General features: G+C 43.3%; 2 protein-coding genes across 3 annotated transcripts in view; one reads left to right on the top strand and one right to left on the bottom strand.

Moving 5' to 3' along the window:
- The window catches only part of LOC106593908 (cytohesin-4), a 117,264-nt gene extending 109,490 nt beyond the window's left edge, over positions 1-7,774 (bottom strand). Inside the window, exons 1-4 of the mRNA XM_045708430.2 lie at positions 7,512-7,774; positions 5,136-5,218; positions 4,919-4,983; positions 4,431-4,497 (exon numbers count right to left, since the gene is read on the bottom strand). Coding sequence (XP_045564386.1) covers positions 4,431-4,497; positions 4,919-4,983; positions 5,136-5,218; positions 7,512-7,530 — 234 coding nt within the window. The 5' untranslated portion in view covers positions 7,531-7,774. The remainder of the gene's footprint in view (positions 1-4,430; positions 4,498-4,918; positions 4,984-5,135; positions 5,219-7,511) is intronic.
- A 2,080-nt stretch (positions 7,775-9,854) lies between these two features.
- LOC106590297 (ras-related C3 botulinum toxin substrate 2) overlaps positions 9,855-12,580 on the top strand; it is a 15,730-nt gene continuing 13,004 nt past the window's right edge. Inside the window, exon 1 of one of the 2 annotated variants that reach the window (XM_045708448.2) lies at positions 9,855-10,057. In XM_045708448.2, coding sequence (XP_045564404.1) covers positions 10,023-10,057 — 35 coding nt within the window. In that variant the 5' untranslated portion in view covers positions 9,855-10,022. The remainder of the gene's footprint in view (positions 10,058-12,580) is intronic. The other variant, XM_045708447.2, reaches the window with a different exon arrangement.

Here is a 12,580-nt window from a genome sequence, read left to right on the forward strand (position 1 = left end):
GTAATCTACTGGTTGTAAATAGCTTTAGCCACTAGAGCAGTGGTCACCAACCCTAGCCCTGGTGATCTACTGGTTGTAAATAGCTTTAGGCACTTGAGCAGTGGTCACCAACCCTAGTCTTGGTAATCTATTGGTTGTAAAATGATTTAGCCACTAGAGCAGTGGTCACCAACCCTAGTCTTGGTAATCTACTGGTTGTACATAGCTTTAGCCATTAGAGCAGTGGTCACCAAGCCTAGTCTTGGAGATCTACTGGTTGTAAATAGCTTTAGACACTAGAGCAGTGGTCACCAACCCTAGTCTTGGTAATCTATTGGTTGGAAATAGCTTTAGCCACGAGAGCAGTGGTCAACAACCCTAGTCTTGGTAATCTACTGGTTGTAAATAGCTTTAGCCACTAGAGCAGTGGTTACCAACCCTAGTCTTGGTAATCTATTGGTTGTAAATAGCTTTAGCCACTACAGCAGTGGTCACCAACCCTAGCCCTGGTAATCTACTGGTTGTAAATAGCTTTAGCCACTAGAGCAGTGGTCACCAACCCGAGTCTTGGTAATCTACTGGTTGTAAATAGCTTTAGACACTAGAGCAGTGGTCACCAACCCTACTCTTGGAGATCTACTGGTTGTAAATAGCTTTAGCCATTAGAGCAGTGGTCACCAACCCTAGTCTTGGAGATCTACTGGTTGTAAATAGCTTTAGACACTAGAGCAGTGGTCACCAACCCTAGTCTTGGCAATCTACTGGTTGTAAATAGCTTTAGCCACTAGAGCAGTGGTCAACAACCCTAGTCTTAGTAATCTATTGGTTGTAAATAGCTTTAGCCACTAGAGCAGTGGTCACCAACCCAAGTCTTGGTAATCTACTGGTTGTAAATGGCTTTAGACACTAGCGCAGTGGTCACCAACCCTAGTCTTGCAGATCTACTGGTTGTAAATAGCTTTAGACACTAGAGCAGTGGTCACCAACCCTAGTCTTGGTAATCTATTGGTTGTAAATAGATTTAGCCACTAGAGCAGTGGTCACCAACCCTAGACTTGGTAATCTACTGGTTGTAAATAGCTTTAGCCATTAGAGCAGTGGTCACCAAGCCTAGTCTTGGAGATCTACTGGTTGTAAATAGCTTTAGACACTAGAGCAGTGGTCACCAACCCTAGTCTTGGTAATCTATTGGTTGGAAATAGCTTTAGCCACTAGAGCAGTGGTCACCAACCCTAGCCCTGGCAATCTACTGGTTGTAAATAGCTTTAGCCACTAGAGCAGTGGTCAACAACCCTAGTCTTAGTAATCTATTGGTTGTAAATAGCTTTAGCCACTAGAGCAGTGGTCACCAACCCAAGTCTTAGTAATCTACTGGTTGTAAATAGCTTTAGACACTAGAGCAGTGGTCACCAACCCTAGTCTTGGAGATCTACTGGTTGTAAATAGCTTTAGACACTAGAGCAGTTGTCACCAACCCTAGTATTGGTAGTCTATTGGTTGTAAATAGATTTAGCCACTAGAGCAGTGGTCACCAACCCTAGTCTTGGTAATCTACTGGTTGTAAATAGCTTTAGCCATTAGAGCAGTGGTCACCAAGCCTAGTCTTGGAGATCTACTGGTTGTAAATAGCTTTAGACACTAGAGCAGTGGTCACCAACCCTAGTCTTGGTAATCTATTGGTTGGAAATAGCTTTAGCTACGAGAGCAGTGGTCAACAACCCTAGTCTTGGTAATCTACTGGTTGTAAATAGCTTTAGCCACTAGAGCAGTGGTTACCAACCCTAGTCTTGGTAATCTATTGGTTGTAAATAGCTTTAGCCATTAGAGAAGTGGTCACCAACCCTAGTCTTGGAGATCTACTGGTTGTAAATAGCTTTAGACACTAGAGCAGTGGTCACCAACCCTAGTCTTGGTAATCTACTGGTTGTAATTAGCTTTAGCCACTAGAGCAGTGGTCAACAACCCTAGTTTTAGTAATCTATTGGTTGTAAATAGCTTTAGCCACTAGAGCAGTGGTCGCCAACCCTAGCCCTGGTAATCTATTGGTTGTAAATAGCTTTAGCCACTAGAGCAGTGGTCACCAACCCTAGCCCTGGTAATCTACTGGTTGTAAATAGCTTTAGCCACTAGAGCAGTGGTCAACAACCCTAGTCTTAGTAATCTTTTGGTTGTAAATAGCTTTAGCCACTAGAGCAGTGGTCACCAACCCTAGCCCTGGTAATCTACTGGTTGTAAATAGCTTTAGCCACTAGAGCAGTGGTCAACAACCCTAGTCTTAGTAATCTTTTGGTTGTAAATAGCTTTAGCCACTAGAGCAGTGGTCACCAACCCTAGCCCTGGTAATCTACTGGTTGTAAATAGCTTTAGCCACTAGAGCAGTGGTCACCAACCCTAGTCTTGGTAATCTACTGGTTATAAATAACTTTAGCCACTAGAGCTGTGGTCACCAACCCTAGCCCTGGTAATCTACTGGTTGTAAATAGCTTTTGCCACTAGAGCAGTGGTCAACAACACTAGTCTTAGTAATCTATTGGTTGTAAATAGCTTTAGCCACTAGAGCAGTGGTCACCAACCCTAGTCTTGGTAATCTACTGGTTGTAAATAGCTTTAGCCATTAGAGCAGTGGTCACCAACCCTAGTCTTGGTAATCTACTGGTTGTAAATAGCTTTAGCCACTAGAGCAGTGGTCAACAACCCTAGTCTTAGTAATCTATTGGTTGTAAATAGCTTTAGCCACGAGAGCAGTGGTCGCCAACCCTAGCCCTGGTAATCTATTGGTTGTAAATAGCTTTAGCCACTTGAGCAGTGGTCACCAACCCTAGTCTTGGTAATCTACTGGTTGTAAATAGCTTTAGCCAGTAGAGCAGTGGTCACCAACCCGAGTCTTGGTAATCTACTGGTTGTAAATAGCTTTAGCCACTAGAGCAGTGGTCAACAACCCTAGTCTTAGTAATCTATTGGTTGTAAATAACTTTAGCCATTAGAGCAGTGGTCACCAACCCTAGTCTTGGAGATCTACTGGCTGTAAATAGCTTTAGCCATTAGAGCAGTGGTCACCAACCCTAGTCCTGGTGATCTACTGGTTGTAAATAGCTTTAGCCACTAGAGCAGTGGTCACCAACCCTAGTCTTGGAGATCTACTGGTTGTAAATAGCTTTAGACACTAGAGCAGTGGTCACCAACCCTAGTCCTGGTAATCTACTGGTTGTAAATAGCTTTAGACACTAGAGCAGTGGTCACCAACCCTAGTCCTGGTAATCTACTGGTTGTAAATAGCTTTAGACACTAGAGCAGTGGTCACCAACCCTAGCCCTGGTGATCTACTGGTTGTAAATAGCTTTAGCCACTAGAGCAGTGGTCACCAACCCTAGTCTTGGTAATCTATTGGTTTTAAATAGCTTTAGCCATTAGAGCAGTGGTCACCAACCCTAGTCTTGGTAATCTACTGGTTGTAAATAGCTTTAGCTACTAGAGCAGTGGTCACCAACCCTAGCCCTGGTGATCTACTGGTTGTAAATAGCTTTAGCCACTAGACCAGTGGTCACCAACCCTAGCCCTGGTGATATACTGGTTGTAAATAGCTTTAGCCACTAGAGCACTAGTCTTGGAGAGCTAGTGGCAAGTGCAGGGTTTTGTACCAGACCAGCAGTAACACACGATTTAACTTCAGACATCACCTTACAATCCACCAATGTCTTTCCCTGACTTAGATAGCTGGTGTTCTTTACCTAACTCTGTATCTAGTCCAGGAGAATCGAAGGTACCCGGTGACAACAGATGCAAGTTGTGAGATGGTTGTCATAGCTATGAACTATGATGCTGTGGTTGAACTTTAACCACAGTGCGTTGTCTTGATGAGACACACACAATGCATTGCTGCTGGCTGTATAGTGTACATGTTATGAGAGATGCATCTTCCTGTCAGAAAGGAAGCCCATAGTGGAGCCTCTGTTTGTCCTGAGAAGGTGGCTCAGACACACACACACACACACACACACACACACACACACACACACACACACACACACACACACACACACACACACACACACACACACACACACACACACACAAACACAAACAAACAAACAAACAAACAAACCACTTTCCTGTGTCCAAACATTCAAAGGTGATATGAGTGGACTATACCACTCTCTCAGACTACACCTTGTAAGAATTGAGGAAAAATTAATCATTTGTTCCAGCCACAACCTACCTATACAGAGCTGTGTTTCATAGGTCAAGTATGATGTCATCATGGCTTCAGTGTGTCTGTGTACTTGTAGGTGGTCTCACATGCTCCTAACCCCCCCTCCCAACATTTCCTCCCCCCACTCAGAGGGGACAGGATGCGGTTTGCTCTCGCGACTTGCCTCTCTCTGACTTTCTCTCTCTCTCTCTCTCTCTCTCTCTCTCTCTCTCTCATGATGACAGGCCATTTGTTCACTCACCTTTTTAGGGTCCATGTTGAATTTCTTCTTCCCGCTTGAGAACTGCTTTCCTTTCTCAAGGACTTTGCTGCACAGAGAGAAAACAACAACAGATTGCCTTCTTAACAAATGACCTTGTAAACAAATACGATGCACTGAAGTAGGTAGGTGTAATTCATTGTATGGTTTGTTAGCTACAGGACAGGAAATAATAAGACATGTTCAGCTAGTGAATAACTGATTCATCAGCAAGGAATAATGCATTCAGAAAAGATGACAACATAGTCAATAAAGGATAAAACATAAATATGAAAAGGGTGGATAAGGAATAAACAGATTAGGGGATGAATAGGGGGTGAATAGGGAATGAATAGGGGGTGAATAGGGGGTGAATAGGGAATGAATAGGGAATGAATAGGGAATGAATAGGGAATGCACAAGCCTAATGGTTAAAAAAAGAGGAACAGTGATAATGGTTTAGGAAGGATAAAATATTAAAGACCACTCACTTCTCCTCTGTAGACTCAAAGTCTTGAACTTCCGCCATGACTTTGTCAATCTCCATCTTTAGCTTCTGGAAAAGGATGTTCAGACAAGGGTGATTCATAGACCATAGACGTGTGTGTGTGTGTGTGTGTGTGTGTGTGTGTGTGTGTGTGTGTGTGTGTGTGTGTGTGTGTGTGTGTGTGTGTGTGTGTGTGTGTGTGTGTGTGTGTGTGTGTTTACCTGGATGTCCTCAAGCAGGTCTTTCTTATGCATCTTCATGCTCTCGATCTCCAACCTCTCGTCTGCAGTGAAATCTGAAGAAACTGTAGTGGAGACACGACAACAGGAGGGTTATTATCTGAAGACACTGTAGTGGAGACACGACAACAGGAGGGTTATTATCTGAAGACACTGTAGTGGAGACACGACAACAGGGGGGTTATTATCTGAAGACACTGTAGTGGAGACACGACAACAGGAGGGTTATTATCTGAAGACACTGTAGTGGAGACACGACAACAGGAGGGTTATTATCTGAAGACACTGTAGTGGAGACACGACAACAGGGGGGTTATTATCTGAAGACACTGTAGTGGAGACACGACAACAGGAGGGTTATTATCTGAAGACACTGTAGTGGAGACACGACAACAGGAGGGTTATTATCTGAAGACACTGTAGTGGAGACACGACAACAGGAGGGTTATTATCTGAAGATACTGTAGTGGAGACACAACAACAGGAGGGTTATTATCTGAAGACACTGTAGTGGAGACATGACAACAGGAGGGTTATTATCTGAAGACAGGGGAGAAGAGAAGGAGATGGAGGGGGGAGAAGAGAAGGAGATGAAGAGAAGGAGATGGAGAAAGAGAAGGAGAGAAGAGATGGAGGAAGAGGGAGGAGAGTGGATTGAAAAAGAAGAGAAGAAAGAGAAGAAGAAGAAGAATATGAGGAGGATGATGACAAAAAAGAGGAGGAAAATGGAGGAGGAAGAAGCGTCCGTTCAAAAGCACCAGAAGTCCACAACATCTCATCAGATGGCCTACAGTTAAAAACAAATCCATGTTACGTACATCTGCAAGATAAGCTTAACCATATGAAAAACACATTACAGGCAAACCACTGAACCGGCCACAGGAGAGATTTAGCATCAAATGAACAGGAAGAAGGCCAGAATAGGACTAGTATCGTTCATAGGAACTCCATCTCCATCTCCTTCAGATACAGCACACAGGTATCCCGTCACATTGTGTTTCCACTCTCTCTTTCACAACCCTTCATCCCACAACTGTCTGTCTATACTCCTACCTGATGAGCTCTCGGGCTCCAAACTTTGTGTGTGGTATACAAATGCATGAGCTACTGTGTTAATGCGATAGTGAATGTGATATTACCCAGTTTAGTTATAGTAGGCTAGACATTTATACACACAATGTTCCGGTGTTTTCTATATGTTGGTGAAGCTGTGAAAAGTAATGCATTAGGAGGAATATAAAAGAACTGAAAAGAGCTTTTGTAAGTCTAACCAAACTCACGTTGTTAATCTTCATCCAAGCATGTCAACCATGAGCCATAGTATTGTTGTGGGGGGATGTAACCGTGTGTGTGTGTGTGTGTGTGTGTGTGTGTGTGTGTGTGTGTGTGTGTGTGTGTGTGTGTGTGTGTGTGTGTGTGTGTGTGTGTGTGTGTGTGTGTGTGTGTGTGTGTGTGTGTGTGTGTGTGTGTGTGTGTGTGTGTGTGTAGGCATGCATCCATGCGAACCAGAGAAGGGTGTTGGCCCTAACTTAAGAGGTTAAAGAAAAATATCAACAAGCAGCAGTTTTGGTTAGTTAGTGTTAGATACAGGCTATTATACTGCTGTTAAACAGCTAACCACTAGTCCTCTGTTCAACACCCTTCCTACAGCCTGTAATATGACCCGAAATACACACACTGACATGACCAAAATACTATTTAGCTACAGAATAATCTGTGTAACTCCATGGAATGAAGTTTTGGGATGACATATTTATGTAATCATTTACAATGCATTTTAACAAGAAATGCAATTTAGCTACATAATAACCTTTTTGTATCTCAAGGAAATGAAGTTTGGAGATGCCACATTTATGTAAGGATTTCAAATGTCGCCAATCCTAACAAATCAAATCGAATCTCCTAACACATAATAAAACAAGCCAGGTCCCAGCCAACTCCTGGCTATAGCATGGCAATGAGTGACAAGGACTTGGTATGATAGCACAAACAGACTGTCGCTCAGGCTACAATAAATCCTCCATCCTTTTAGGTGTCATGACAACTGAGCATGAAGTAGTCGTTCATTCATAAAGGTGTCACCATTCCCCATTCTGTCATGGTCATTCTTCAGTCTTTCGAAACAGGAGTGATGTCAGTGGAAAGGAAGGAAAGGAAATAGTTCCTCTTGCAAGACCATGAAAACGTACACTAATTTGTAGAACATTTTTTAAATAATGTTATAAACAGGTAGGGTAATTCAAGATAAAAATGTCTACCACTATGATTACTTTTGGTAGCAATGCTTCTATTCACAGGTGAGAATAACATTTTAGACCGTGAATTGAAGTGCAATAACAACTTAAAAAGTGAACTTACCCATTTGGCAATTGGTCATTGGCACACAGGAGAAACGGTCAAACTCGATAGCCTACGGACCCTATAGACTACAGGTATTTAAACATGACAAAGTACCAAACCGGTGTCATCCATGCAAACTCCACAGCTCAATAATGTAAAGTGACAGTCAAGATTATCTTGTTGCAACACACCCCTCTCTCTCTCGCGTCACATTATAGGCTCGAGCCTACTTGCAGAACAGAAGTGGACGTTTCCGCAATGATGTAGCAGCTGCCTCAATGTAGATTTATGTTACAGTTACACTAAAGAAGTGTTTTACTTGAAAACGAAACAATTTTTATAATCAAACAAAATGACGAGTAGGCTATTGTATTGTGTGTAATGTATAAATAGACTTCCACAAAGTGGTTATTGACACGTTGAACAGAATTAATCAAAAACAGGCTGAGGGAAAAAAAACGGTTCCTCCTGGATAAATTGCACCAAAACGCCCTCTAGTGTTTTTAAATTAACATTACAGTTTAGTCAACAAGGCCCAAAAGTTATTTATACAGTGAGGGAAAAAAGTATTTGATCCCCTGCTGATTTTGTACGTTTGCCCACTGACAAAGAAATGATCAGTCTATAATTTTAATTGTAGGTTCATTTGAACAGTGAGAGACAGAATAACAACAACAAAAATCCAGAAAAACATATTTCAAAAATGTTATAAATTGATTTGCATTTTAATGAGGGAAATAAGTATTTGACCCCTCTGCAAAACATGACTTAGTACTTGGTGGCTCAACCCTTGTTGGCAATCACTGAGGTCAGACGTTTCTTGTAGTTGGCCACCAGGTTTGCACACATCTCAGGAGGGATTTTGTCCCACTCCTCTTTGCAGATCTTCTCCAAGTCATTAAGGTTTCGAGGCTGACGTTTGGCAACTCGAACCTTCAGCTCCCTCCACAGATTGTCTATAGGATTAAGGTCTGGAGACTGGCTAGGCCACTCCAGGACCTTAATGTGCTTCTTCTTGAGCCACTCCTTTGTTGCCTTGGCCGTGTGTTTTGGGTCATTGTCATGCTGGAATACCCATCCACGACCCATTTTCAATGCCCTGGCTGAGGGAAGGAGGTTCTCACCCAAGATTTGACGGTACATGGCCCCGTCCATCGTCCCTTTGATGCGGTGAAGTTGTCCTGTCCCCTTAGCAGAAAAACACCCCAAAAGCATAATGTTTCCACCTCCATGTTTGACGGTGGGGATGGGGATCTTGGGGTCATAGGCAGCATTCCTCCTCCTCCAAACACGGCGAGTTGAGTTGATGCCAAAGAGCTCCATTTTGGTCTCATCTGACCACAACACTTTCACCCAGTTGTCCTCTGAATCATTCAGATGTTCATTGGCAAACTTCAGACGGGCATGTATATGTGCTTTCTTGAGCAGGGGGACCTTGCGGGTGCTGCAGGATTTCAGTCCTTCACGGCGTAGTGTGTTACCAATTGTTTTCTTGGTGACTATGGTCCTAGCTGCCTTGAGATCATTGACAAGATCCTCCCGGTGTAGTTCTGGGCTGATTCCTCACCGTTCTCATGATCATTGCAACTCCACGAGGTGAGATCTTGCATGGAGCCCCAGGCCGAGGGATATTGACAGTTCTTTTGTGTTTCTTCCATTTGTGAATAATCCCACCAAATGTTGTCATCTTCTCACCAAGCTGCTTGGCGATGGTCTTGTAGCCCATTCCAGCCTTGTGTAGGTCTACAATATTGTCCCTGACATCCTTGGAGAGCTCTTTGGTCTTGGCCATGGTGGAAAGTTTGGAATCTGATTGACTGATTGCTTCTGTGGACAGGTGTCTTTTATACAGGTAACAAACTGAGATTAGGAGCACTCTTTTTAAAGTGTGCTCCTAATCTCAGCTCGTTACCTGTATAAAAGACACCTGGGAGCCAGAACTTTCTGATTGAGAGGGGGTCAAATACTTATTTCCCTCATTTAAATGCAAATCAATTTATAACATTTTTGACATGCGTTTTTCAGGATTTTTCTGTTGTTATTCTGTCTCTCACTGTTCAAATAAACCTACCATTAAAATGATAGACTGATCATTTCTTTGTCAGTGGGCAAACGTACAAAATCAGCAGGGGAGGGGGGGGGGACTGTGCATGTGTGTTTGTGCATGCTGCAACAGTGAAAGAGAGAGAGAGATAGATAGAGAGAGAGAAAGAGAGACAGAGCGAGAGAGAGAGAGTTGGAGATAGGAAGAGAGAAAGAGAGAGAGGAAGAGAAAGCAAGAGATCACTCAGTGATTGAGAGAGAGAGAGAGAGAGAGAGAGAGAGAGAGAGAGAGAGAGAGATCACTCAGTAATCAAGAGAGAGGAAGAGAGACAGAGAGAGAGAGAGAGAGAGAGAGAGAGAGAGGTGAGTGCTGTAGCAACTTCCTGCTGTTGCATGAGGCGTGGAGTTGCAGTTACTTTCTCTCTGTCTGAAACTCTCACAGACTGTTACACAGAGAGCAGCGGGAGCTGACTCAAGCTAAGCAGCATGCAGGCTATCAAATGTGTTGTTGTGGGAGACGGGTAAGTGTTTTTCATTTTATTTTATCACATGATATCTTAATGCTGTGGTTTAGTCATTGGTTCAATGAGCGATCGAACCCTATATGACTTTTGTTGGCCTCTCAGTATACGAAGCCAAGAGTGGATGCTTGTTGATGTCTTCTCTTTCTGTTCTCTTTTTACATCTATAGAAATACATGTACAGATATTTTTCATTCACAAATCATGTAACAGATGATGAACATGAGTCTGTTGAGAGACCCAGAGGTTTGTTGATACTACTAATCAGGTGCATCCAAAGAGAAAGAGTTAAAATAGCTTCCACAGTTAGTACAGTTCCCTACTACTCATTACTTAGTTCATCATTAGTTGACTAACAGACAACTACTATCTTTCATCCAGCTCCATTGAATCTGAACCCCAAAGCCAACTTCAATGGACTCGTATGGCAGAATAGAGCACTATGTAACATGGGACAGTCTTGATTGTGGATAGGAGAAACCAACACAGTCATAGCAGCTGTATAAGACACGCCAGGACATGCATTTCAAATGCTGGCGTGTAAGAGGATCACTGGGACAGTGTCCCAAATGACACCTAATTCCCTATGTAGTGCACTACTTTTCACCAGAGCCCCTGGGCCTTGTTCAACAGTAAGGCACTATATGAGGAATAGGATGCCATTTGGGACACATAACATGTGCAGTTCAGAGCAGCTGAAACAAGGTTAATACACACATCATGAAGGAGTGATTTGATTGGCTCATAATAGAATAGAATAGAGTGGCTGGTAAATCTATCTCTGTATTGATGGTCATAACACATGGATTCAGTCCTATCTATAGTGTATTCAGCTTGATTTCAGTTCACTTGTCTGATATGTTCAAGGTTGTGTTTTGCAACTCAAAGGTGTGTCATGTCACACTGAGTTTGTTTGATGGGTCAGTGACAAAAGTCAGGTTTTTCATCTACAGTATGTATGGAGGCCCCCATTTCTGTTCTCATTCTTCACATTGTCTGTGAATTCATGGAACTGTGATGTATGTTAAAACACTGGACCCCAAGGTGTCCTATCAGACCTGGTTTACTAGGACACTGAGAGATGATGAGGTAGAGGTCCTATTGTTAGGAGAGGGGTGTGTCCTATCAGACCTGGTTTACTAGGACACTGAGAGATGATGAGGTAGAGGTCCTATTGTTAGGAGAGGGGTGTGTCCTATCAGACCTGGTTTACTATGACACTGAGAGATGATGAGGTAGAGGTCATATTGTTAGGAGAGGGGAGTGTCCTATCAGACCTGGTTTACTAGGACAGTGAGAGATGATGAGGTAGAGGTCATATTGTTAGGAGAGGAGAGTGTCCTATCAGACCTGGTTTACTAGAGAGATGATGAGGTAGAGGTCATATTGTTAGGAGAGGAGAGTGTCCTATCAGACCTGGTTTACTAGGACACTGAGAGATGATGAGGTAGAGGTCCTATTGTTAGGAGAGGGGTGTGTCCTATCAGACCTGGTTTACTAGGACACTGAGAGATGATGAGGTAGAGGTCCTATTGTTAGGAAAGGGGTGTGTCCTATCAGACCTGGTTTACTAGGACAGTGAGAGATGATGAGGTAGAGGTCATATTGTTAGGAGAGGAGAGTGTCCTATCAGACCTGGTTTACTAGGACACTGAGAGATGATGAGGTAGAGGTCCTATTGTTAGGAGAGGGGTGTGTCCTATCAGACCTCGTTTACTAGGACACTGAGAGATGATGAGGTAGAGGTCCTATTGTTAGGAGAAGGGTGTGTCCTATCAGACCTGGTTTACTAGGACAGTGAGAGATGATGAGGTAGAGGTCATATTGTTAGGAGAGGAGAGTGTCCTATCAGACCTGGTTTACTAGGACAGTGAGAGATGATGAGGTAGACGTCCTATTGTTAGGAGAGGGGTGTGTCCTTTCAGACCTGGTTTACTAGGACAGTGAGAGATGATGAGGTAGACGTCCTATTGTTAGGAGAGGAGAGTGTCCTATCAGACCTGGTTTACTAGGACAGTGAGAGATGATGAGGTAGAGGTCCTATTGTTAGGAGAGGAGAGTGTCCTATCAGACCTGGTTTACTAGGACACAGAGATGATGAGGTAGAGGTCCTATTGTTAGGAGAGGAGAGTGTCCTATCAGACCTGGTTTACCAGGACAGTGAGAGATGATGAGGTAGAGGTCCTATTGTTAGGAGAGGAGAGTGTCCTTTCAGACCTGGTTTACTAGGACACTGAGAGATGATGAGGTAGAGGTCCTATTGTTAGGAGAGGAGAGTGTCCTATCAGACCTGGTTTACTAGGACACTGAGAGATGATGAGGTAGAGGTCCTATTGTTAGGAGAGGGGTGTGTCCTATCAGACCTGGTTTACTAGGACACTGAGAGATGATGAGGTAGAGGTCCTATTGTTAGGAGAGGAGAGTGTCCTATCAGACCTGGTTTACTAGGACACTGAGAGATGATGAGGTAGAGGTCCTATTGTTAGGAGAGGGGAGTGTCCTATCAGACCTGGTTTACTAGGA

The sequence above is a fragment of the Salmo salar genome, chromosome 02 (genome assembly GCF_965601325.2).
Source record: "Salmo salar chromosome 02, fSalSal1, whole genome shotgun sequence".
Lineage (NCBI taxonomy): Eukaryota > Metazoa > Chordata > Actinopteri > Salmoniformes > Salmonidae > Salmo > Salmo salar.